Source organism: Phaethon aethereus (assembly GCF_964289735.1).
Source record: "Phaethon aethereus genome assembly, chromosome: 7".
NCBI lineage: Eukaryota > Metazoa > Chordata > Aves > Phaethontiformes > Phaethontidae > Phaethon > Phaethon aethereus.
In genome coordinates, this window is record NC_138583.1 from 5,104,310 (window position 1) to 5,131,065 (window position 26,756).

The 26,756-nt window shown below is 51.4% G+C and overlaps 1 protein-coding gene across 3 annotated transcripts in view; it reads left to right on the forward strand.

Annotated features, from left to right (window-relative positions):
- Positions 1-26,756, forward strand: part of CDH23 (cadherin related 23) — a 200,029-nt gene that overhangs the window by 105,211 nt on the left and 68,062 nt on the right. For all 3 annotated transcript variants that reach the window (XM_082002394.1, XM_082002392.1, XM_082002393.1), the window contains 4 exons: positions 2,070-2,182; positions 4,212-4,400; positions 13,015-13,164; positions 13,964-14,122. In XM_082002394.1, the coding sequence (XP_081858520.1) occupies positions 2,070-2,182; positions 4,212-4,400; positions 13,015-13,164; positions 13,964-14,122 (611 nt within the window). The remainder of the gene's footprint in view (positions 1-2,069; positions 2,183-4,211; positions 4,401-13,014; positions 13,165-13,963; positions 14,123-26,756) is intronic.

Below are 26,756 nucleotides of genomic sequence, written 5' to 3' on the forward strand. Positions count from 1 at the left end.
TTAGCAGAAGAGTATTTTGTGATTAAAAAGGTATTTTATTACTCTTTATATTAGGGGGAGTGTACCAAGATCGCCCTGATGCATAAACTTTACCATGGCAACATGGCATCCTGGAGCATTTAAATGCCTTGCAGCACAATTCAGTATATCTCGTGGAGTGTCCTTCAAATCTGGTATCAGAAGAAGTCTCCTAAAGAGTCAGCCATAAATTACACAGCAAAGGTGGGAAGTCAAGATGAAAAGAGGGGAATCCGCAGATCTTCACATATGGCAGCAAAAAGTTAGATTAAAAAAAAAAAAAGCAAGGATGCTGCTTATATTTTAAGTAGCCGTGCATCAGTTTGTTAAGCTGGCTAGCAGTCAGTGGGCCATTTTGGCCGGAGAGAAGAGAGGACCAAGGACAGAAATGGGAGGCATTTGGTCTGAGAGGACGATAGAACCTCAGTAATGGGGGCAAAAGGCGTTATGACACTTTGGGTTCTGGGAAAGAGAGGAGATGCTGGCAACCAGCAGCTCGTGAAGGCCAGGGTGGCTCCCAGGGCTGGTAGGGAGGGGAGAGCCAGACCTGGAGGCTTTGGCCATCCTGCAAAAGGTGCAGCCATGGTTAAATGGGGGATCGGAAGAGAGCGAGGGGGATGCTGAGTGATGGGAAAGAACCTTCTGTGGCAGCAGTTCTGTCTTGCAGCTCCCTTCCAGGGAAATTATGAATGTTGTGTGTGTTTTGTTCATGCTGACATCTATTGAGAAGACAGGGTTGGCTTTTTTTAATTTTTGACTGGGTTGAGTATAGCATACCTGCAGGGTTTCCTCTCTCCCGTTTGGGGCTGGATCAGGGGTTTCTGCATACTGTGAGACGAGGAGCGGAGTGGTGTGGGTGGCCATCTGCCTGTGTGCAACCACCTTAGTCATCACTAATTCAGCAGCCGCCTCTGGTACTGTGTCGGGCCGGCGTCAGGTATCCCAGGCTCCACATACCAACTGCTTTCTTTTGTCTGGCTGACAGAGAGAGCACCTGGGACTGTCGCAAGGGCATTCCCAGTGCTGGACATTTGTCTTTTTAGCATCTGCTGGCTGTGAGACGCGAGTGTTGTCTTAATCCTCTCTGGGTGTCTAGTTCCAGAGGAGGAGTCAAGCTGCGGATGGGATGCTCGATGGAGCAGCACAGCCCTCCGTGGCACCCTGTCTGGTTGCTTGCACGTAAGGACTGGCACAGAGGCCAAATTTGGCTCAAGTAGAAGAAAATAAGGCAGCTGCACAAGGTCAACACAGCTGGCAAGAGCATAAAAGCAGCGCAAGTGCCTATCGTACTTACACTAATACTCTCCCTGGCACCAAGTATGTCCAGCTAAGAAAATTCCCGAGCTGCATGTGGCTTCTCTGTTGATAGGTTTTTTGGTTTTTTTCATTAACATCTACAGTCTCTCCTTGAATACGTGTGGACTTTTATCATCCTCAGCATCCTCTGGCCAGAAGCCCTCCAGTTAAACTACCGCTTGTTATCATATAACAAATTACTTGTGAGCTTGGTCCGTCTGCACCTTCCTCTGATTAACCTGGACTGATGTCCCCTTAGCCCATGTGTTTTAAGAGAAAGGCCGTGGCCACGCTGGGGACATGGTGTCCTGTGAATGCAGGCAGTTGCTCAGAGGGGAGCACCTGGATTCGGCCCTAGTTTCGGCATGTTTTAACCAAAACCCTTTGAAATTCTTCAGCTGCCTGCAGCGTTCGCAACCTTATTGGCTGTTGGAAGGAAAACACTGTTTTGAACCTTGAGCTGGGGCAGGCGAGAGGAGGAGAAGACCATTACAGCCATTAAATTTTAAAGCACATTGAGATAATGTGCAGGGTTCGCAGAGCCCGCTGCAGCCTGTGCCCAGCTTGGAGCTCCTGGCCTGGCAGTGGGTCTGATCTGTAAAACCTCTCTTCCAAGCACCAGGTCCGGGCACATGTGGAGACTGGCAGGGAAAGAGGCTTGTGTCCTCGTGCTTCCCTCTCTGCGTTACCCCCTGCACCATTCAGCATCGGCTGTACCAGCTGCTTGTGCTCACATTGCCTCTTCTTTTCCTCAGGTAACACCAACAGCATCTTTGCATTGGACTACATCAGCGGAGCCTTAACCCTGAATGGGCCGCTGGACCGGGAAAACCCCTTCTATAGCACTGGATTCATCCTCACGGTGAAGGTGAGACCTCCTCCATGTGGGAGACACACCGGCAGAGCAGGACGGGGAGGGCACCCTGCTTGGGCACAAGTCTTTTGAGACGGAGGCACAAACCTGGGACACATTGCTCCTGTGGGCATCCAGAGCCGTGATGTGCTGTTCCCCAGCCAAGCCAAGCAAGATGTTTCTTGTATGATTGCCTCTATATGGGTGTTTAAGGTTATTTTTGGTGCCCTGCCTTTGCCTGCAACTAGATCTCCCTGTGGCTCTAATCTGCTGGCAGCATGCAGATGCCCTGGGATTGCAAATAGCACAAGACACCTACATTCAGGCACCTGAGTTGTGCCCACTTGTGCCTATTTCCCACCCTTTTCCACCCCAAAACCCCAGAAAAGTAGGAACATTGTGTCATGGCAGCAGGCAGCAGTGTAACAGGGCATTGTTTGCATCTGCCGGGCACAGGGAGGGAGCGATGCTGAAAGTTGCCTTGTCAAGAAAAGGCATTGGAGCGTGGTCTTCCAGCCCCACCAGCCCCACCTGAGAGCGGCTCCCCAGCTCCGCTCACAGCCCTGTAATTAAAATCAATACCAAGCTGGGCAGCTGGTTGGAAACATATTTAGAAGTATAGATTCTGCTGGGCTGGGGTGGGGAAAAATCAGCACTGTAGGAAGGGTCATTGATTGGGAGGGCGGCAGCCAGCGCATCACCTTCTCGTTCTGGCAAGTGCAACGCTTTGTCAGGGGGGCAAAAGGACAAGAAATTACCCCTCGTGGTCCCAAGCACAGGTCATACTGTGGGGCTTTATGCACAGGGAAGAGATCCACATCCATCCCTAGTATCTTTTGGTTTGAGCTTTTATAGTTTAAATTCAGTAGAAATCCATAGAGGGAGGAAAAAAAACATACGCACGTTGTCTGTTTTTAATAGGGACAAAAATATCTGTTTAATCTTGGAAAGGTTTTTGAACCTGAAAACTTGCCCATTTTCCTGCCTGCATGATAATGGAGTTCCAACTATATTCTGTTGATCTGATAGATTTTTATTTCCTCTCCCCACAAACTTTGCATCCCCCCGCAAATGCCAACTCTGTGCATCCCGCATCCCCGGGACCCAAAATGTTCTCTGCCGCTCTCATCCTGGAGCACGCAGTGAAAATACAGCTGGATTGCTCCTTGTTCGGATCAGCCTGTTCTGCTGTTGTGTGCAGAAGCGGTGAATAGCAGTGAGCCGTGTGGGTCGTGTTAGCGTTGCTTTTCCGTGCCCACAGCAAAGCAAGATTATCCAAAGGACAAGAGGGAGGGACTGTGCTTGAAAAGGCTGTTTCACAAGTCTTGCTTCTCTGGCAATAAAATCTGCACGCTTTTCTTTTGGGAAAGCAAAATTGAAGTCCTTCTTGAGACAGAGGTGCGATACGGAGTCGTGACTCAGATCTGTATTTAGACACATGTTACCAAACCTATTTTAAGGTCTAAATCTTGTTTTTCTCTGTTGCCCTAGTTTTCTGTCACTTCAATAGTACTATGGTGGTTAGCTCCCTGCTCCTGATCCCACCTCTGGAGATTGCAGAGGGGAAAATAGGAGTGCTGTTCACTCCCTTGTGCCTTCCTTTATTTTGAGGACTGTCTCCCACATCTCGAAAGGCAATTTTCTGGTTTAAATGCTTGTGGCAGGGAAATCACCTGCTCATCCCCCAGTGTGACTCCAAGTCCTGACAACCTGTTGTATGGTAGGGCCAAGTGATTGCATGGTAGGGCCAAGTGAGAACTTGGGAACTTGAGAACCAAGGGAAATGTTAAACCCCTGGGAAGGGAGCAGGTTTGCGAGAGTGCTGTGGGTCTGAAGCATGGGTGATGGAAAAACTGGGTCAACATCTGCATGTGTTAATGGGTCAGCAATGTGGAAAGGTGCTCAAGGTTAAGGGGCAATGGCAGAACAAGGTGAACATCCTTCCTTGGCAAAGTGGAGGAAGCAAAAGCTGCAAGAGTCCCTAATCACGGCGTGCACACTTTTACATTTTACTCTGATGCCCTATTGTTTTCCCTCCTTGCAGGCGACAGAGCTGAACGATGACCGCACACCCTCCAACGCCACCGTCACCACCGCCTTCAACATCCTAGTTATTGACATCAATGACAACGCACCCGAGTTCAACAGTTCGGAGTACAGCGTGGCCATCCCGGAGCTGGCCCAGGTGGGCTTTGCCCTTCCCCTCTTCATCCAGGTGCAGGACAAAGACGAGGTGAGATACCGCCTGCCACGGGTGCTTCTCTCCACCCTTTGTAGGGTAGCACTGGTGCGGTTTTGGGGGATAAGGCACTGATTATCCTGTGATGAGGTGCGTGGTTATGTCCCGATACCCATTTTTTCAGCTCTTACTGCTGCCCTCACTCCACTTGCTCAGTCCCCCAAGTGCAGCCGCCCTCCCCAGAGCACAGCCACAGCATGTGCTTTAATGTAGTCAGGATTGCACGGCCACCGAGAGCCAGAAAACAGGATTGTACAGGATGCTGATTCTCGCCTGCTTCCGAGGGCTCTTGTCGGGCAGTCCTTTGCCAGCCTGTTTTAGAAAGGGAGGAGTTTTTCTGCTGGGGCTCCCAGGGGACTTGCCAATGAGGGGAAGGAAAGGACCTGCAGGCTCTCTGCCCCAGGGGGGACAGGTACTGCTGCTGTCAGGGGAGGAGGTAAGAGATACCCACCAGCATGGGGCTGGAGGAAGCCTAAAGGGACTGGGATACCAGCTCATCACTGCAAACGAGCCGGTAGCGTTGGGGACTTGTTCCTGCATCGTGTTAACAGAGCTCCTATTTATTATGCGCCAGTCTGTACCACGGCAGGATTGTAGCATGTTCTCCAGCCCTGGGCTTGCAGCCTTCAATTACTCTGATTATTTGACTAGTGCAGTTCATGTCTGGCTGCTTCTGTGTGCTGGTACCCTCCAACCCCGCCACGCTGCCTGGTGTCTGCTTTAAACAAGTGCTGACACCTCATGGTGAACTTTCCGAAATCCCTCAACTGGCTGTTGAGGCTACAGGCTCCTTCCATCCCTATTCCTCTTCAGGCCAAGCGAGAGATGAGGGGAGAGGGTTTGTCAAAATAAATGGCATCATCAGGATGTTTTCCTGATGCTTCAGGTAAACGATGTGGTGGCACCAAGGGATATGAAACAGAACATCTCCCCCTGCCCCCCGAAATCCCAGTGGGTCAATTAAAATGTGCATCTTCTAAGATGCCTTTGCTGGCTGAAATGATGGATTTGCTTTTCCCCAGCCCTGTCTGGAGTTCACAAAGTCTCGTAAAGCCACCCAGAAATCCCATTTTTTTCATGTGGAGTGATTATGACACAGAACTAATAATCTACTTGTGACATGATGTCACCATCCGAGAGTTATGAGTTCAGCCTGAAGAGGTGCAGATGAGCTATTAAGCAGATAAAGAGACTGTTTTTTCTTGAAAATGTCAATTGCTAATAAAGAAGATATGGATATGACAGATGCTTAGGATAGTTTCTGAATAGAGCCGCTGTCGTGCTTTCTGAGAGATGTCAGCAGATCCGTTCTTGAAGGGCATTGTAACACTTCTGTTTGTGCCAGGAGGATGAAGGATCTGTCATTACTTCTGGTTAAAAGCTCATTTTACTGGAGTGACTCCCATTCAAGAATTCACTTTTCAGCCTTGCTAATTTTAAAATGGGAGAATAAAAAATAGCCTTGCCTTCCCAATCGCACCAGCAAAAAATAGACTCATTCTTTTGGTGTATTTCTTTAACTTCCTGAGATTTCCCCAAAAGAATTGTCTGAGATTTTTAAAACTGCTGAGAGAGGACCTCTTGCACGAAAGGAGTCTGAAGGAGTTTTACTGTACTCGTCTTTGGAGACCGTCGTATTAGCATGGATTGCTTTGACCGTAGCATTATTTTCACTGATAAGCAGCACAGGAGAGCTGATGTCTTGGAATATCTGGAGGGAGGAAAGCTATAAGCAATTGTTTTGGGGGTTTTTTTCTGCATTATCCTGTGGTGGATCTTCCTTATTTCCCCTCGTGGATGCTTGCAACTGGATTAACCATTTATGGAGCACTTTGGGGGAAAAAAATGGGGAGAGGTTACCTAGGTAATGAAAAAGATACATGTGAGATAGAAGTGGGACTGCATCTGGAGCCAGGCTTGTTCTAGCACTGTTTCCCGGGCAGTGTACTTAAAGAAGTCCCAAGACCCTTCGACTTTCAGTGAAAAACTTAGAGAAAGGGAAAATAGTTGCCTGATGGTGATATTTTGGATGCTCAAGTACCTCATGAGAGTCACAAGCCTTTTACAGACCGTCTGGATTTGGGGTAGCCAGGCTGATGCCAGGCGCTCTCAGCTTTCTGTGGGTGCAGGGATGGGATGGTGAGGACCGAGGTCTTCAGGCAGTGATGTGACTGAGGACATGGCTGACAGAAGCTATTTCACTAACAGCCTTCATGCTGGAGATGACACAATTCGTTTGTGTAAGGGGTAAAGGAAGCAAGAAGAGAATTATAGATGTCTCTGGGGAGAACAGCCAAATAAAAAAATGAGAGCAGATGGATAGAGACACATGAAATTGAAGTTAGAGTCTTCAGGAAGATCATTTTGCTCAAGTTTTGTCTCCTGCCTCCCAACCTATGTTGTTAAGTCCTGAGAGAGCCCCTTGGCAGGTTGGTTTCTTTCTTGAGCCAAGCCATCCAGTCTTGTTCTGGCCACTCCAGCAAACTTTGATGCTGTTCCTTCAGCCGTCACGCTTATTGAGGTCCTACTTAGATGGAGCAGCCCATACCTGAACTTTGCCCCACGCAGGGATACAGTGGGTTTGGGTGGCTGTGGGGAACCTGCCTGCCATCACACCCTGGTTGTGTCTTTGTAGAGCTGGGGAAAGGGGTGTCATGTGGGTCTGGCCCTTAAAACACACTGCGTGGGTTGCCAAGGCCGTTAAACAAGAAGGTCTTTTGTAACCAGGCCCACGCGGCCTTTTTAAATGTTGGGGTTTTGGTCTTTCTTTCTTCTGGTGTGTTTTGTGCAAACTTAAATGATTGCTTTTTGAAGGGCTTAGATTAAACGATTCAGCAAAACACTTAAAAATGTATTTACGTTGCACACAAGACCACGCTTGAAAGCCTGCGCTTGAATTTACCTCTGTATTTAAGTGCCTTTCTGGACCTAGGCTGGCATTAACGTCTCAGACAAGGTACCTAAGCGGGGTGCCTCCAAGGAGAAACCCATTCCTCTGAGTCTGTCCCTTGCAAACTCCCAGCTGCCCTCCCTCAAACGTGGTCACGGTCTTGCTCCAAGAGGAGCTGGCTGGGGGTGCGAGGTGGGACGGGAGCATCTGGAGAGGATGCACCTGGGTTGAGCTGAGCTGATCCCAGACGTGGATTTGGGGTGTTCAACCGGGTATGCTGGTTTTTCTTTTTCCATTCTCTAGGGCTTATCAAAAACACTTGAATGCAGGTGAAACAGTACACAGGGTTTGCATAGGGTTTTGGACCCAGCCTTCTATGAACCAAGAAAAAAAGCATTAACCTCTGTGCAGCTGAGCTTCTCTCTCTGCCAGATGGACTGCAAACCACCTGAATACCTTTCCAAAGCCGTTTGAGAGCTGGTCATGAAAATCTGTGGAAGTTTCCCAGTGTTTAGACTGAGCCTATAGTCAGCTGGACACCGCAGAAGACCGCAATGTATATACACTCCCAGGCAGGGGTTGGATTTTCCCCTCATTCATGTTCCGATAGATCAGCAGGGGCAAATAAATCCTGTGTGTGAGAAGGAAGATTAAAGCCTTGAATTACCCAGTTCTGCAGCAAGGTTTGTTTCCAGGTTGAGAGCAAGTGCCCCGAGCTGTGGAACAAACTTGTGTTAATTCGTGAGGCTGTTGAGCTCAGGCTCATCTGCTCCAAGGCTGGCTGAGGCGAGGGACATGGATATCCTTTCAGGATATGCTGGTGGCTTGAATGCAGTATTTCAGGGAGAAGGCAAGGGTTTGGCTGTGCAGGAAAAGGAACAGGGCATCCCTCATTTGGGCTTCCTATCGCTGCAAGATCCTCAGAGATGTATTAAGAGAAACGGCAGCGGACTTTCCCAGGGCACACCAGAGAAACCAGCTCTTCTGCCACGGCTTTTACTTGATTTTCCTTGACGTGGTTGACTGAAGAGGAAGAAGAGGGCAGAGACTGTATAAAGCACAAGTCTGATCGTTTGACATTCTGAAATAATTTTGAAACAATTCTCCAAAATAAGCATATTGAGGAAGATAAATGGGGAATTTAAAAAAAGAAAATCCAGGCCATGGGAATACACAGTATTTGTTGCATAAAGCTGCATCAGCGACTCACATAGGGATATCGTATGTGCCCATGCGTGTGCAGGTGCAATATATGAATCATCAGTAGCATATATATGCATATGACAGACATGCGCACTATAAATATGATCTACAGAGCAAGGAACTGTAAAGGGGAATTGACGGCGCTCGAGTATTCTCTCCCCAAAGTGCCAGCTGCCAGTCGGGCTGAATTAGATTTCACAGGGGTTTTTGCAATACACGGAATTCACCAGCAAATTACCCTTAAAGAGGGAAAATCAATCATTTGGAGCAGAGATAAGCTGAAGGCGAGGCAGCCTAGGATTGATCCCGTCTGTGCAGGCGTGTGTGGAATTCAGCAGATAACCTGGGGAGAGTGGGGAAGGAGAAAACTCTTCTGCGGGGGAAGCCAGCAAGGAGTGCCACTTAGGATGGACAGAAAGATGGGAGAGAAGGGCTGCCAGCGTGGGGAGGAGGATCGGAAAGGCTGGGGAGCATTTTGTTCCAGGCATCCTGCATCACCTGTGACCCCAGTTGAGGTCCTTAGGGGTGCAGGGGACAAGCTCCCATGCCCAGTGAGCCCTCAGATGGGGTCATGGATGCTGTCATGCTTGGGTGCCGGGTGGGAAATGGGTGCTGGGAGCGGGCGATGGGTGCTGGGAGCCTGAACTGGCTGGGCAGCGGGAGAGAAGCAGGCAGCTCTGAAGGTGCTGTTCAGAGCACTCAAGTTAAATGCCTTTAAGTGGGTGAAGAGAATAACCCTCTTCATGCCTTGTGTTTTCCAAGGAAGGATTAAGCATTATTTGTCTCTGACTAGCTAGAACCAGGCATAAGGTATCCAGGCTGTACAAAGAGGCACTAATTGCTTTTTTTCTCAGACAAACAAGCCTCTTTTTTTTTTTCCCCCTTCCTCCTCCACCACTCCTGAACTCTTAGCACTTTCCTTTCTTTGCAAACTTGCCAGAATGAGGGATATTAAACACTCCTCACCTCTTTGTAAGTAATAACCCGTGCCTAGAAAGTGGCTGGGAGGAAAGCTGGAGTTATGCTGGATTTTGTGCTTCAGAAAGGCAGGGCTCTCCATTTTGGACAAGCAAGCTGGAGCTGAGCTGGGGAAGAGGGAACCCAAGGGAGCCCTGTACCAAGTCAGCATGAAGAGAAGAAAACTGAGGATCGCAGGCTGCATTTTCTCAACCTAGGAGAGATTTATGCTGAAAATGAGCACAAACCTACCAACCTACCTACCACCACCCTACCTATGCACCTCAGTGATTTCAGGGAGTGGTACGGTTGAGGAAGGGTTGTTTACTTGTCTAGGGGGTTTTGGTTATTTATTTTTTTTTTACTTCAAGTTTCTGTGTAGCCATTGGTAAGTGATGTTAAATACTTTGACTGGTGGAAAGTTGAATAATTTCTGAAGAATTTCCCTGTGCACTCCCATAAGGAAGGCGCTGGGTGGGAGCAGGAGTGATGGATGAAGCTAGTGGGCAACGATGGGTGAAAAAACAGGGATAAAGCTTATGATCCATCCTCGGCCAAAACGGGAACAGCTGATGTGGCTGCTCCTGGCCTCCTGATGTGAGAATGTGTTCCCTGATTCGTGGTGAACCATGCCCTGTGACCGTGTCTTGCAGGTTGGGAGAGCAGACTTTTGGCCACCATTCATAGCAGGTGCATGAGCAGGTCCCATATGGTGCCTGGGACCTCTGGAGGGACACACATACCCACCCCTTGGCATCTCTCAGCCTCACGCCTGAGCTTCTGCCCTCACCTGCCGGGCACTAGCTGTGCCCAGGGACAGTCTCCCCTCCGCTCCAGCCCCCTGAAATTTAAGAGGGATATTGGGCACGTGGGGCTGGCAAACAGGTCCGTTGCAAACTGGTTCAGATATGAAGCCTTTGGGGCACGTCAATCAGCGGCCGCTTGTTTGGAAGTCAGGTATCAGCATGAGGTTGACGCTGGCATTGTGGCAGCAGGGACATGATGCGGCTCCTATTACACGCTCCGAGGAATACGCACGAAGAACAAAGTAATAATTATGCCCAACTGCAGCTACGATTGTCTTTTAGCTGAATTGACATGAAATTTCCATCAGTTGTGGCGCCGGCTACGGCTGGGAGGAGGTTTTATTGCTGGGAAGGAGGCAGCGGGCAGCAGCCTCGAGCCACGGCAAGTGCTGGCCCCATGTGCTGGCATGGGATGAGACGAGCTGGGAAACGTGCGGCCATGTCCCAGCTTTGTGCAATAGCAAACTTCCCTCCGAAGCCTCTTTCTTTATGGCTCCATTTGTTTCAAATGGAGAGTGCGTGCAGACGGGTTTATTATTGTAGGGTTGCTAAGCTTTGGCAGGCTACTCGTTAATTTATGCCTCTAAAGGAAGGCAAAAGGAGCCAATTTGTTTTCAGTGATGGGAAAAACCTCGAGCGACACAAGAGCTGGTGGGTAAGGGGTTGGAGGGGGGAAACGAGCAGGTAAAGCAGGTCATGCACCGATAGCACACCCATGCGTCCCGTGCTCATCCGCGGCACCGCAAACAGATGATGCTCGGCCATGAGCCCACCACTGCGACCTGGGACCTTTGTGAGCCCGGGGAGACAGCGCTTGTTTTAGTTCCTCATGAACAGTTTTCAGATCCGTTGTTTGCTCTGGGTGGCAGGAGCAGGTAAGAAGGGGTTAGGAAAATGTAAGCAGCTCCCTGTGGCTTCCTCCGGAGCAGGGGGTACTAGCTGTGAGCCAGGCTGAGCCAGCCCCTTCTGCTGGGCAGCTGATAACAATATGAATATTCAGATTTGCTTTCAGCCATCCGCAGGGGGCTCGCAGGCTCCGGGAACTAGGAGCAAGGAAAGCAGCATGGGGGCAGAAACAAAAAAATAAATAGCTGAATAAATATATAAATGGCAACTCACAGCAGCCCTCCCGAGAGGCAGATGTATTCCCCTTCTCCAGACCTCACATGGGTAGACTGAGGTACTCGAGGGGCGGCTAATTAGGGGTAGTGGCTATCTGGAGGCTGATCTCCTTCCCCAGCTGGAGAGGAATTAATCCACCCGGCTCCCTTCCCACAAATACTTGGGTTTCTTTTGATGTTTCAACTTTTATCTCATGCCTCCCACAAACTCACTCGTCTCCGGCTTCCAAGAAAATCCCTCACATCTCGCCACCATGAAAGGTGTTTTCGTGTACTGTGGGCAAGGCACGGGGCTCCAGGAGAGACATTGAGGGCTCAGCAGCAGAGCTGGGCAGAAATTCCTCAATGAAATGTCTTTTTGTCGCTGGTGGGAAACAGTTGTTTGTTATAAATCGGCATCTTAAGGGTAAGGTACCGAACAATGGCTTGGGGAGTGCTGCTTCCTCCTGCCGCTCTCCGTATCCTCTGCTCCCTCCCTCCCAGGCTGTGTACTGGTGTCGGGGAACATCCCTCACTCGTACCGGGGTTGGCACTTCACAGTTTGCCAGCAAAACAGCTTTTGGAAGGAGCTAAGTCTGCCCCGAGACAGGTCCCTTTTGTTCCTCTGTAGGGATGCTCCCTCCCTGTTGTCCCCCAGCTGAGCATTGATGGGCTCCTGGGACGGTGGGTGCCCTCGGGACTTGCTCCTGCAAGCGTGGCTCCCTGGAGATGCTCAGCTTGCCCCCCAGCTCCGCCGGCTGCCGGGGGGCTACTGGGGGGCGTGGCAAGGAGGAGGGCAAGCAGGGATTCTGCTCTTGCTGATGGCTCTCAGCAGTCACGCTTAGCCAGGTTTTGCTGTTAGTGCCCCTTCGTGCATTTAATTGGTCCCTTTTTCTGATAGGAGGGAGGTCATTTGGGGAAAATTGGAAATTCGGCTCTGGCAGCTTCTGAACTTGCTTTTCATGCGCTCTGCTGGGCCACGCTTTGGGAAGGGGTGCCATGCCTGGAGCGAGGGCCCCAAAATGCTGCTGTTGGTATGTTGGTGATCCTGCTGCTCAGCCACATCTTGGAAGCGGATGAGTTTTCCAGTTCCCAATTTGAGCTGTCTTACTGGAAGGAATCTTCGCTTGGGAGAGGCCTCTGTGCTGTGCTCCCCAGCACAAGGCAATGAAATCCCAGCGTGTGATAGCCTGCATGGCGTGTGGATCTCGAAACAGTAAAAGGGATTTTCCCTCCAGCTGTGTGCTGTGCAGGTTTATCCCAGGGATGCATTCCTTTCATGTTCACATAGATTTTGTATAAAATGGGTGCACGAAAAGAAGATTATAGAAATCGTATGCATCATACACCCAGTAAGTGTAAGAAAACACAACAGAGTGCTCTAAGGTTGGTGCCGAATCCTGTGACTCAGCTAACCAAACCCAAGCAGATAAATGCTCCCCTGCATCTCCGGTAATTGCATTTTTACATGTCTGAAGGCAAAGGGCTGTGCCCAAGCTGCTGGCGCTGGCAGGTTTGTGCTTTGCAGTCGGGTCGGTGCTTTTGTCCCGCGCTCGCGCCCAGGCTGGCCCCGGCTGCTCACAACCTTACCCAGCGGCTACACCAGCTCCTTCCTCCTTTGTCACTGTCAACCTTCCTCTCTCCCTTCCCAGGGACCCAACAGCGTTTTCGAGGTTTACCTGGTGGGCAACAACTCCAACCACTTCATCATCTCACCGACCTCCATCCAGGGGAAGGCGGACATCCGCGTCCGCGTGGCAGTGCCGCTGGACTTTGAGACCATTCCTCGCTACGAATTTTCGGTAGGGCTGCACCCCTGTGCTCTATGGGACATCCATATTTTTAGGAGTGACTTGAGAATTACCATTAACCAGGCTTCTCTCTTCCTCTCTCTAATCCACGCTGTGAAACTCCAGAGCATTACAATATGGCAAAAAATGGAAGTAATAATAAAGAAAAGAAGGAGGTGGGAAAGAGATTTTCTCTGCACCTTCTCTCCCTTTCCAGCATCCAAAGGCTCAGCTGCCAGAGCTTAAGCAGAGCATGTTCCCCCTCCCTATGTCATGGGGCCGTAAAAGCTTTACAGAGCATAAAACTTTGTTTTAAGTGCACCTATCAGGCAGCAAAGCTCTCCCCAGCCTCCTGCTCCAGCTTTGTCCTGCTCTCAGCCTGAGATGTAAATTCTTAAGGAAGGCAAAGCAGGCTCATACCACATCAGCGGTCTTAATCCCGGCAGAGGGGCTTTCATACACTGGTGGAGAAAGATGAGCAAAAGCCTTCCTACCCTTGCTTCAGGCTGTGGTGGGGTGGCCAGTCCTGGTTCTCCAGTTTGCCAGGCAGAGGCTGGGGCTGGTTGGGGCAGGTGGTGCAGGGTGTTTGGCTCACACAAGGTCAATGCCAACTAAGCAGCTCCTGGGGGAGAGGGAAGGGGCTCTTTTCTTCTTTTGAGCATCCATACTTCAGTGGTTACCACTGAGCCGGCTCATTGGGTGGGGGAGCCCAGAAGAGCGTTGTTTTCTCCATTACAGAAGAATAGATAACTCTCCCAGGCTTTGCAAACAGTGTCTCCAACCCTCCCCTTCGCTTCCTCTCTCTGCCCAGCTCTTTGCAAATGAGAGCATCCCAGACCACGTCGGCTTCGCGCGAGTGAAGATTAACCTCATTAACGAGAATGACAACCGCCCCATTTTCAGCAAGGCCCTGTACAACGTCAGCCTCTTCGAGAACACCACCGTGGGCACCACCGTCCTCCAGGTCCACGTGAGTAGGAGCATCCTGCCTCTCTTTGCCAAGTCCTTTGCTCTGCAGTGCCTATCACCAAGGGATGGACTGGGGACCCTGGTAAGGGAGCATCAGGACATGCTGGCAGTGGGGTGGGTCATAGTCCTCCCGTGGACTTTTGGAGCAGATGTCTTGACTTTTCCTGGTGTCTGGGTGACGTGTGTGTGGTTGCCACCACACCGGGAGCTCAAAGAGAGCCCTGCCCTGAAAGGTCTCATCTGCAAACAGTGGCTTCGCCTGTAGATGCTGATTCCAATGGTCATGGTCTTGTCTCTCCCTCTTCCTTGCTGCGTGGGATCCACCAAGTACTTCAGTTGTGTACATGGCTTGTGTCCCATCACGTATTCACTGCTTCTCTCTTACCTTAATTCTTATTGGAAAAGAAGCTCTGGTACCTGATGAACTTGGTTGCTTCATCAGTGAGAGTGAGCGCCCAATAAGTATCTTTCAGTGTGGGCTTTCTCACTGCCCCATTTGGAAGCATCATCTTCTTCAAACAAATCGAGGTCAACTGAGCCAGTAAACAGGTGAAGGATGGAAAAAGAGGGGAATGACTGTATTTAAGAGAGCGTGGTATTAAATGGCTGACGGCAGAACGGTGGTGCAGCAGACAGAGGTGGTGACAATAGAGAGACATTTCCATAGGGCTGGCAAGAAGGTATGTTTTCTGGGGCGCAAGGGTGACGTCGGTCGATGTCAGCACCCATGGGGGCACAGCAGAACCAGATCAAAACCCTGCGCTGAAAAACAACCTAAATAGGAAGCAAAGCTCCTCTGGGATGGGAAACATCAAAGAGGGAAGGCATCAAAACTCCTGATAGGTTTTGGGTGCATTACTACTGCTATGGCTAGTTGTAGATGAATTTGGTGCCCTCCCGGCCCCCCCTTGCCCCCACTCTCCTGGGACTCAGCCCCTGGTCGCCCATCCATGCGGGCATGCCGATCCAGAGAATAAAAGCCCTGACAAAGGGGTTGGGTGTATGCGCCTGTGCGTAAGTGTGTTTACTCTACAAACAGATGGTGTGAAACTGTACAGAGCCCCTGAGCTGTTCCCATCTGACAGTTATTAATATTTCAAGCAGATGTTTAGCTAGTCAGGCTGTCAGACGCTAAACAATGAGATTGTTACTGCGTCTCCTCTTTCCCCAACTTCCAACTATGCCAGCATTTTGGAGCGAACGCAAAATGCCAGGAGTTGTATCTTCTATGATAAATCAGAATGGATGCAATTAGTGCTGGAATCCAGATTGCCCTCCCAGCTGATCCCAAACTTTTAACAACCCTCATAAAGTACCAGCTCCTCCTGCTGCTGCCGCTTGCCTTCGAGATGCAGCCCTCTGCTCGCTTCCATGGCGCTGCCCGTCTGCACAGTGCCTCTCCGACTGTCCCATGTGCCGCAGACAAAAAGTCTGCTTTCCTTGCTAATAAATTCCTCCTTTTTTTTTTTTTCCTTCCTTTCCGCTTACCTGGGAGCTCTTTATGGGTACTCACCCATCGGGGTTAGGGATGGGTTTTTGAAGAAAGCCTGGCCTGCCACAGAGAATGCCCGCTGCTTTGGTGGATGCTGAATGACATCCTTATGAAAGGGGACTTTTGTTGGCTCCCCCCTTGCTCAGTGCTGCAAAACGTCCCTTTGTGCAAATAAGTTCAGGTTTTGTGCCGTGCATTTGGAGGGGCGATGGGTTTCCAAGGTGCTAAGGACAAATCAGGAGGTTTACGAGCCTGGGATGAGCAGGGGAGCGTGTGGGCTGGGCGAGCGGCTGCCGAAGGACAGCGGGAGGCTTCCCGCCAGCCGTTGCCGGAGTTGGCCAAGCACAGCTGGCAGGGCAGAGCAGCGCCTGCGGCCCCTTCCCGGCAGAGAAGCGAGCAGCTAAAACTGCGGGGGGCCGAGGCAATGGGAGATCGCTGATCTTTTGCCCAGCCCGACATCCTGGGGAAGGAGGAGACGTTACTCCTAGCAGCCCAGAAGACCCTGGGCTAGTTGTCTGTCTTCCAGCAAGCGCTTCCCCGCTTGCCTGCCTTGGCTGCTTGTGGTCGGGTGGGTGTAGGCGAGGGGAAGGGGTTTTCTTTGTGGCCTGGGAAGAGCGGTGAGCTTGCCCTGCCGAGCGAGCATGCTCCTCGCTGCCGCCCTTTCCCCGCCGCCCTCTGCTTGGCCAGCTGAAAATGGGGAAAAAAAAAAAGCGCAAAGCAGACTTCATTTGCGGTGACAAAGGGCCATTCGTCTCTGCAGCATTTCAGCTCCTAATGTCAGTGACAGCAGAGAAACATTGCCTGTTACACGTATAAATCAACTGTAAAACAACCCGAAGTGCAGGCAGCCAGCAGGGACCCAGAGCTGCTGCCTGCTTTCTGCTCTCTGCCTCTTTGCCTTTGCCCAGGGATGCGTGGGTTCGGATACGCACCCCTCCAGCTTCCCAGGCAAATCTTGGTTACTTCCCGGGCACGGCACAACCTTGTCCGCCCTCTAAGGTTTTGTTTGTCTGCTTTTTGTTCTTTATTTTGCATTCCCTCCGTCTCCCTGTCTGTCCATTCATCCATCCATCCATCTGTTTAATTCTATCCGTGAAACGCATTTATCATATAGATTCAGGTAGTCATTTGCTTGCACGAGAACATCTGGAGAGTCCAGGCTTCACGGGAACAGCTCCTGCCATGCGCAGGGAGCCTGCAACATGCCCAAAGGCAGCCTTCTCTCCTTCCTCCGTGCTCTTTAGCCATGTGATAAGCCCCTTAGGCCAGAAATTGCTTTTGTGGCAACCAGCATGAAGGGGTCCTTACTCCAGTCAAAGCTTCCAGGTTGGCCTGTAATAGAAATCATTGCAGTTTGGAGTTACGTGTGCGTTGCAACCCAGTGGCTGAGCGGAGGGGAGAGCAGGCTGTCTGGGGCTCTGCAGTTGTTAGCGGCCTCTCCCCATGCAAACTTCTCTTTTTCCCTTGCTCCGAGCCCTGCTGTGCAGGGAAAACCAGGCTGGAGAGGCTCGGAGGTCCTGCACAGCAGCACATTCCTTCTGCAAGGCTGGGGTGAAGCAGGGAGGTGACCAGAGTTCAGCCTGAAGATAATGGGCAAGTTCTGCCCCAGCTACCAACAGATACTGAAATAATATTTTTTTTTTTCTGAAACAACTGGCCATGAAGCCTTTTAATAACGTAACAGAAAAGGTCAGGGAAAGAATTTCACACTTCTTGAGCAAGCAGGCAGCCAGTATAACTTCATGCCTTCCAGGAACGAGAGGCACAGAGAACATACACGCACCCTGAATTAACTGGGGCTCTGACACCCTCAGCCAAGTGCTGCCTGGGCAGCTAGTGGCTTTCGATGGGTGCTAGCTTTCCTAATAGCGAGAAGGCGGCTAGAAGACTGCAAGACTCAGCCCAGCTTCCAGCAAGCTCCCCCAAGAGGGAAAGGAGCAGGGGGGCTCAGCCCCGCATCCCCTCCTGTCCTTTCGGTGACGCGCTGGGTCTCTGGCACCAGCCGTGCCCCTCGCGTGCTGTTGAGGCTGCTTGGCTGGGAAGAGCAGGGAAGGTGTGAGCGTGTGTTCGCGCCTGTCACGCTGACCCTGTGGCATGCCCGGGTCCTGCTGCCTTGCAAAGCTGCAGGGTCTGAGTGCCTCGATGGGTGGAGCGGAGAGCACGCGTGCCCCTCCAAAACTGCCTTTTGGACACTGCTGCTTTCACCGCAGCTGCCATGAGCTGGGGTCAGCGTGGTGCTGGCTTCCCAGAAGCCAGCGATCTGCACGGTGGCATTGGTATGTGCTTCGCTCTCCATTGCTGAGGTATTTGCTAGACCTGGAGGAATGGGGAAGGGGCCTGAGACAACCCAGCGGGAGGTAAGAATTAAGAGGCGGGAGGTCTCCTTAAGCTCCTCGTATCCTGCAGATCTGCACAGCAAAGTCCTCCTGAAAAGCTCCGATAACCAAAGTCATTAAAGCCCAAACAAACCAAGAGTAACTTGTTTTTAACACAACAATGCATTTGATTTGCCTTGAGGAGTCTGGAGAAAAATGGTTCTCCAGGGAAGTGTGGAAAGTAATCCTAGCTCCGTGATCCCTCCTCTCTGCTTTATTTGCCCCGGTCTGGCTTGGCTGCGCAGGCTGGGATGGGTCGCTGTGGCTCCATCAGCGGGCCGGCAAGCAGGAGTGAGCTGGGGAGGCTGCTGCGTGGCCCCCTCCCAGCCCACGCTGCCTGACAGAGGGCTGGGAGGAAGAGGGGGAGCGGTGGAGGGGCTTGCAGGGAGTGCATGACCCAGCCACACACCTTCACCAGCCTCCATGACAGACATCTTCCAGCAGAGGCATTAACCCCTGCGGCTCCCCACGCTCTCCTGCCAGCTCTCCCTTACTCAGGCCAGGCCAGATGAGCCAGCTGCCCGTTCAGGCACCACTCTCAGGCCAGCCGGGCTTTAAAAATAATATTGATGCGTCCCTGGGATGGTTGCGTAGAGATTTGTCCCAAATTCTTGCTGAGTTAGTGACTGCCTTCTCCCTCAGACCTTATCCTCACCCGGTGTTGCAAGGTTATGTTCTTTGCCTTGCTTTGATGTCCTCCTCACCCAGAAATACCTCTGGTCTGGGGTGGTGCTGGCTTTCTCCCCATGACAGCCACCTCAAGGAGAAGTCTGAAGGGGATGCTGAGACTTTTCAGAGCTTTGAAATATTCCCCCCCAACCCCAGCATGATACTTTTGGGCAAGCCTGCTGGTGTGCTTTCCAGAGTTACTTTTTGCAGACCCTCAGGAACAGTCTGAGCACCTCCAGCAGTCCGCAGACCTCAGACTATAAACTACAGTGCCTGATTCAACCATCAGGCATTGAATTCAGCATGGGAACCATTTGCTGTAGCTTGTGGTATGCAGCAAGGCAGGTAAAATAAGCACCGTGTTCCCTCGGGGTTTGATAATTTGAATCTGTAAGACAGTCTTGTGCTTTAAAAAATGACACTTTCCCTTTTTTTCTGAGTTTCAGATTATTTTTATGGAGGGGGGGACGAGAAGGTCCCTCCATCTTTTTTGCAAATGCGTTAGCCTATATATTCTTACATGTGTGAGTGGATATAACTTTTTAGGTGTATATATATTCTGGTTTGCGTTCGTGTATAGTCCCTTTCTGCTACCCTCCATGGTTTGTCCTCTCCCTGATCATCGTCCCCGACACATCCATTCACCTGGATTCTCCTCTTCCCCCTCCCTGCCACTGCACTTCCTCGGGAGAAGCCTTGTTAGAAAGAGCCTAATGAAGTAAATGTGCTAATTAACCTTCCATTACTCTCCTCATTAAGACAACCTTTAATTTGGTTGGCAAAGTTTCTCTTCTTCACCACCCAGCTGTCAGTTTGCTTCTGCTTCTTCGATCTCTCTTTGGCCTCACGTCGGGGATGGGAAAATCGATCCTGGCCTGATTTTCTTTCCCCTTCTTTCCAGCCAGCTGTAAACGCCAGTCAACAAGAAAGTAATAATGTGGTTTTCCCACCCTGGGAAGGAGAGTTGCAGACATCAATAAGCATCTATTTAAAATGCAAATCATTTTCTCAATCAGCTGTCAGTCTGGAGTTTGGCGGGGGCATGGGGATGCCATGGTCCATGGGCTCCCACATCCCAGCCGGGAGCTGTGCAGCGGTCCCAGGGTGGCTTTGGGGTGCCCAGGAGGGTTGCATCCCTCTGTGTTTCTCTGACTCCAAGGGCACATGGCTGACATGGGTGGGATGGGGCTTTGCCAACTGGAGGCTTTCCTCTGGTTGCCTGTGCAGCCTTCAGGTCTCACCCACTGTGTATCCCTCCATCCCTTTGGCCAGGGGTACCTGCTATCCCCGAACATCTGCGTAGCTGATGTCTCTTGTTTCTTGAGGACCTCCAACGCTTTTCTTTCCTATTCTTTTTCTTGGAGAAAAAGTGAACGCAGGGGTCAGAAATAGCCGGGGATAAAAGGCAGTAGTTGCAGAAGCTGAGCGGAGGAGCTGGCTGTAGCTTTGAGGTGCTGTGACAAGGGGCTCACCCGGAGCTGGGTTTCTCCCTCACGAGGTGATGGTGACTGTGTGGACGTGCCTTGAGGGAAAGCCTGTATCGCTTCCAGTTTTGAGGAGGTTGCATGGAGTAAGGAACATAGCCAGACAGAGTGGGGAGTAAAGTGGGGAAATACCTCGGAAATCAATGGAGAGATGAAAAGGCTTCCAGGGATGACCATGCTCGTGACTTCTGTGGGGAATCAGGTGGGAGATAAACCAGCCCCTGACCCATCCATGGCTCCTGGGGCACTCCCTCGGCATTAGAAGTGGAGAGTGTCACAGCCCATCATCTTACAGGGCATCAGTGGTCCGCGGGACAGCGTTCCCCCATGCTGTGATGGGGATAGCACAGGGCTTCTCAACCGTTTCCAGTTGACTGACCCGCTAAATTTTGCTCAGGGGGATGAGTTTGTCTCCTGCTCTGCAGGGAGTTGCCTACTGCATGTGTGTTAGAAGTAGCTCGCCCCTCTTCTGCCTTCCTGCGTGGGTTTGGGGAGCACAGGGTGGTCAAAGACTGGGAGAAGAGGACTCCCAGGTTGGCCTTTATCCTTTATTTCTGCCTGAAGTGAATGGAAAATGAAAAGCCCTTGCTGGAGAGGGTGAATGCGAGGGAGGTGGTAATGGGGGACTGTCAGCAGCAGCTCATGGAGGCTAGAGAAGGAGCAGGACTCCCAGCTGGACATTTCTGATGTCCTCCAAGCCTGGACTTAATTCTTCCTTCCAGCCCTTCTCCCCTCCCCTGGCCCACACAGCTTGTCCTCCCCGTTAGCATCTTAATTGATCTTGTTGTTCTCAATCCCCCTGAGTGCTCTGACTCCAGCTGTGCTTAAACAGAACAAAATCTCTTCCAATTTCCCCACCGCTTAAAAGAAAATTGAATCCTTTATCTGCAAGAGGAGAGGAAAGCTGCAAATACATGAAACAGTAAATAGTTAAATAATCAAAGCAGATGAATCCAAATTGCCTGGAAAGCTAAACGTGAAAGGCTTGTCTTCTTCCTGCGTGCTTCTCTTTTTTAAAAAAAAAAAAACCCACATTCTTGCACCCGTTGTTCCTGTTAAATATTCTTATCAATCCAGCTCTGTAAATAAAGGGAAGGGAAGGAGGGAGTTACCAGGTAGCAGCGTGATTGACGGATCTGAAGTCCTCGTCTTTCTGTCAGGGCCCAGTGCTCTTTGGCTGTGTTTATCTCTTTAATCTAAATATCAATCCGTAAGACCGAAATGGGGTGGAATAGGAATCATGACAGCCCGAGCGCTGAGGAGAGAGACACTTATTGCAGCTTTTGCGGCCGTTCCCTGTCCTGATGGAGCTGTCAGGATAAATGTGCAACTAAAGCGCAGATGTGGGAAAAACAAAACAAAATCACAGCCTCCCCACCAAAAAAAGACAATTCAGCCTTTGAGATGGGAAGGAAAAACACGGAGCAAAGACAGACTTGCTCCTGGGCAAATTGCATCCTGCAAGGCACAAGCCGGGCAGCAGGATTCCCCCTACCCTTCCCAATGTTCCCAGTAGGAGATGGCGCTGGCTGGTTTTCCCTTGCTGCTGGCTTTGGCTGCAGATTTGGGAGGTGGCTGGGAGCTGAAGGGAGATGTTTTCCCGAGGTGATGGTTGCTGCTGTGCGAACATGTCCTTCCCAGCCGTCCCTTTAGGGCAATTGCTGTCTTCACCTCAATATGTCCTCTCCCAGACTTGGCGTCTCTGAGCAAGGGCAGCTCCATCGTACTTTCCCACCCAGTTTTCCAAGCTGGCTTCACCCGTGCCTCCGGCACCCACGTCTCTCCCAGAGCAGTTGGGGCTGTTTCCTCGAGCAAAGAGCTCCCACGCAAATCAGCACCCAGCAGGTGCCATTAGCTGAAGCGATGCTGTGACAGAGGCAATGTCACCCTGTGGACAGATGACTTTGTGCAGCCCCTCATACTGTTGAGGAGCTGCTATTGGGGTGTTAAGGGGAGGTTAATTTACCTAACTGGGCATTTGGGAGCTGTGAGCTGTGTGAATCAACCTCCTGAGATCTGTCACACCATCCAGAGGCCACTTCTGCCTCGGGCCATAGGCTCTGCTTGATCTTCCATCATGGCTGATTGCTGTGTCCTGTAACCAAACCTCTCCTGGTCTTTCCAGTCATGGGAGTAAAGCTAAGGCTCTCCAAACCCTAAAACCTCTTTCAGAAGTGGCTGCTTGCTGTCTGACTGAGACTCAGGTGTACTTTCCAGCTCCTGAGGAGCTGGATGTGGTCTTCTTGGAGCTCAGCCTAGAGCTTCTGGACCATGATTTTCCTTGGGCTGAACAAGGAGCGTCCCTGCTGCTCTCTCTGGGAATGCCTCTGCTTGGCAGGAATGTGTTTTGAGCTTGCTACCCCTTGCTAACAAACTAAAAAGCCTGCTTTCCAACTGGGTTTGTGTCACACTTAGAATCATAGAATGGTTTGGGTTGGAAGGGACCTTAAAGATCATCTAGTTCCAACGTGGAGGAACCATGGGCTGCGTCTAGCTTCATGGTGAATTATCTTCATTTTTGCTGGAGGAAGGTTGGGCTTTGCCATTCCCTTTCTCCAGGCCAGGATTCACCATGTTTGTATCCGTCTCCAGGCAAGGACTGGTTCAGCTTTTCCCTTCTCCTTTGCTTCTATCCCCCCTCTCCCTTCTGTGCCCCAGATGATGCTCATCACCTGGATGAAATGGAGTTGCAGATGGTGGGAGGTGTGACCGGTTTCCAGGAGCTCTTGCAAATACTTCGGAGATCATTGGGGATTTATATTTCCTCCACTGGACTTTGACCTTAATTTCTTCCATTTTGCGGGGCTGTAAAACTCATTAGAGACCCAACAGCAAAGTGATTGAGATGTCAAGCCAGGCAATTGTGTGGTTATTTAATCTATCAGATGTGCCGCTTGCCATTTAGGTGGACAACAGGAGAATATGAAATCAATGCGGTTCATTAGCGGAGTACTTGTGCCCAGCTCCAGTGCGGAGCTCCGGTAAAACCCGCCGAGGAGGGCATCTAAATGGTCTTGGGTGTCGCCTTGCGTGATGCAAACCCGCGCTCGAGACGCCTGCTTCTCTCGCTCGAGGGCCGTCTTCTGCCGGCTCGCATTTTAAACCCCAGTCTCCAGCCATTGCAACAGCCCGGCTACGGTAAATGACTCCCTGCTAAATTAAGGCTGCCCAAGCAAGTGTTAACCTCGCTCACAAGGAGCTGATGTTGCAGGGAACGCTGTTACAAAACACAATCAAGGAGGCTGTTGTTTTCCCCGGTGGCTGGCAGAAGAGGTGGGAAAAAGCTCTGCAGTTCCCAGGGGGGTTGATTGGCAATGTTTCCCCCCCAACCAGCCTCGGCGCAGCCCTCTGGGGTCATTAGCGGCGATTGAGCTCCCAGCTCGGTGCAGACCCCGTGATTTGGAGCTGCTGGGGAAGGCGGTGGCGGCGGTACCCCAGCATCACCCCAATTCCCCGCTCCCGCCTCCCTGCTTCCTGGCTAATCACGCCGCTGGGCTCCAGCGCACCGATGCTGGCCGGCCGCCGGCTCCGCTCGTGCCTGATTGCCACCTCCCACCAGGCAGCTGCACTTTAAAGACCTGGGAGAGCGCGCGGTCGGGGTAGGCCATGCCAGCGAAAGAGCTGTTTTCCGTCTGGGAAGGGCGTAATGACTTTAAGTAGGTTTTTCCATTGGTTTTCTTGAGCTGGTTTTGCAGCCTCGGTGATTGCTTCTCGTGGAAGCTCTTGGCCTTTCATGTTTTTCTCCTCCAAATCACAAATCAAATCCCATTCCAGGTGGACACCAGAGGTTAGCTGTTACTCCCCCGGGACCTGAAGATTGCAATAGGTTGCATTTAAGAAGGGATGCTTGCTGTTTAACACATGCAGGTTTACGTGGCTCCAAAAATCAGTATGATGGCAGGGCATGGCTCCCCACCCTGGGTTGCTGGTACCATGGTCCGAGCAGCACGTGGCTGCCCTGTCTGCCCCAAGGAGCAACTGCATCTGCCTCATTTTCCTAGAAAACTGGAAAAAAGTAGGAAGCAGATGGGAATCCTCCTTCCATTTGCTTTCTCCCGTGTCCCAAGCCATCTTGGTGCCTTGGGTGCCTTGGTCTCCCTGCTGCCCACCCGGCGTGGCCAGGGGAGCAGGCAGGCAGCAGCGGGACGAGACTCGCACCCGGTCACTCGGGTACCCTGACAGCTTTTTGACGTTCGGTAATTGCTTTCCTGCTACAACTCTTTTAAGCAGAGAGCTTCTGGCCAAAGCAATTTGCTCCCCATCAATTTTTATTTCCTGGTTTCTGAATGCAGGCTAGGGGAGGGAAAACAAAGAGGACAAACAAGAACAAACCGAGCTGGGGCCAGCTCTGGCAGCCCCGCGCACATGGAAAGGTGGGAAGGATTTGGCTCCCTTGGCGCTGGCGGAGCCATCTTCAGGCAGGCAGGACATGGCAGCCCATCTCATCCAGACAGCAACGAGACGTCCTTCCAACGCGCTTTGTTCACCCCTGCAGCCGACCTCCAGGTGCTCATCCCCGCCCAGTAGGTTTGGGGGGATGACTGCTGTCCCCCGACGGATCTATGCTGCCCCGAAAGGCTCTTCTGGGCTCCTTAAGCCCTTCCTCGCTCCTCCAGCTGCGCTCCCTGAAGCTGCTCTGAGTAGAGTTAATCTCGAGCAGTTTAAGGAGTCATTGAGTGGGGCTCGGCGGATGATGAATGTCGAAACCATTACCGGCGAAGCTCCGTGGAGCTGTTTAAAACTGAATTCTCCCATGTACATTTCTGCTCCATCAATTCTGATGACATGTCAAACATTGCTATTGTTTCCCGAACAAATTGGACGACATGCCCTTTCCTGCAGATTTGCCCACGAGAGCAGAACCGCTCGCTGGCTCCTCGCTTTTGTCTCCGGCTCTGCCGGCCCGCAAGCCGGTGGGGAAGGATGGGTGCGATAGCTCTTGGTGGGACAAAAGGGAGATGTCCAAAATATTTGTGCTTGAGGTCTGGAGATGGATGGAGAGCTGGACCGTGGGTATTTTTGCATGCCTGTGATTCACGTACCGGGTGCCCACACGGTGCTGCAGCTCAGTAAATTAATCCTTTGGGTTATCCAGCCTTCCTCTTCCTGCCGCTCTCCTGGAATTTAACTGAACAAATACGGATTTTTTTAGAAATGGGCTGCACCAGTGACAGCTCATAAAAGTACAGATGTGGACCTGCGTTTTCATCCTGCCCTTTTGCAGGCTCCAGTGGGCAAATCCCGCTTTAATATTCTGGGCAGGAGAGGAGCAGCCGTAAAAGCCATTAGATTGCTTCTCCAGGTTGAACCCCGGGAAACTTCTAGCCAGATGCCTTCCCTCCCCCGGCTGCGGGGATGGATGCGTACGTGCCAGGGGGGACACCAGGCAGCGAGGAGGGCGAGCCCTGGGAAAACAGCTGCTACCCAGGGATTGCGAAAGGCCCTGCAAAGCCGCCGGCTTGGTGGGATTTGGAGTATTCTGCACATGGACTGCGTGTGCTCCCTGGGAGCCCTCGGGATCGCTTTGTGAAGGAGGAGCATGTTGCCTCCCCAGGGGGTTGAACATCTGAGCTTCTTTTTCACCCTTAGAGGGAAAAAGTTTGGTAATGCAGAAACAAGCCTAGACCCAAAATTAAATATGCTGAGCGTGCATGGGTTTGCTTTTTGCATATTCCCTGTCACGCTCAAGTAACCTGCTCCGTTGCTCTGCATTCTGTCCATGATGTTCAGTTGCTAGGAAAGCCATCGAGCAGGCATCACCCTCCACCTCCCCTGGTGTAAGTCAGGGTAATTAATTAGCCCGGCTGGGGAGGTGGTGTATGGAGCAGACTGAGGCTGCCCGGCCTCCTGGCTCCTCGTGAGCGGGTCGCTTTGCCTCACTGGCAGTTTTGGCTGGTCCGGCATTGCCGCAGCTTGGGGTCCAGCCCACCCTCCTGGCTCGGCTCCCCAAGTCCCTCTGCCTCCCACGCCAAGTAGCTCTCTCCTAACCTTCTTTTAACCTTCCTCCTTCCCTATATTTTTTTTCCTTGGCAGAACAAAATTACACTTTCCCAGTGTTGTCTGTCACCGCAGTAAGCACTTACAAGTGCAATTGTATGGGGCCAAATGAAGGGAATTAGTTTTGCCTGTGCTTTGTAGCATTGTCAGGCCCCCTGTAAATCATTATCTCATCACCAGCTGATCCAGGTGCATGGAAAATGCCTTTCTGGGCTCTGCTATCACACCAGCTATCCAGGGATTAATGGGACGTAGGGCCTTGCAGAGGTTGTGGGCACAGAAGTAACGGCTGGGAAAAATCCTGGCCGGGAGGTCAAGGGCCGGCTTGTACCAGGCAATGCTGAGGATGCTCAAAGTGCTCGAGGATTTGGGGGAGAGAGGACCCAGCGTCCTCACTGGCCAGACCCCACCATGCTTTGGGGGTTTGCCCCCACAATTCACAGCCATCTGGGCTGGTGGCATGTGTTAGGATGGGGGACTAACACCAGCATCAATTGGCTGAGGGAAGCCGGGGTGAACGGACAGTAGATTAAACCTCCTCCTCCCAAGGTGTTTCCATTTGGAAAAGCAGCTAGGCTCTGGCTGGCATGGAGCATCTTCATAGGTTTCCTCCGTGGT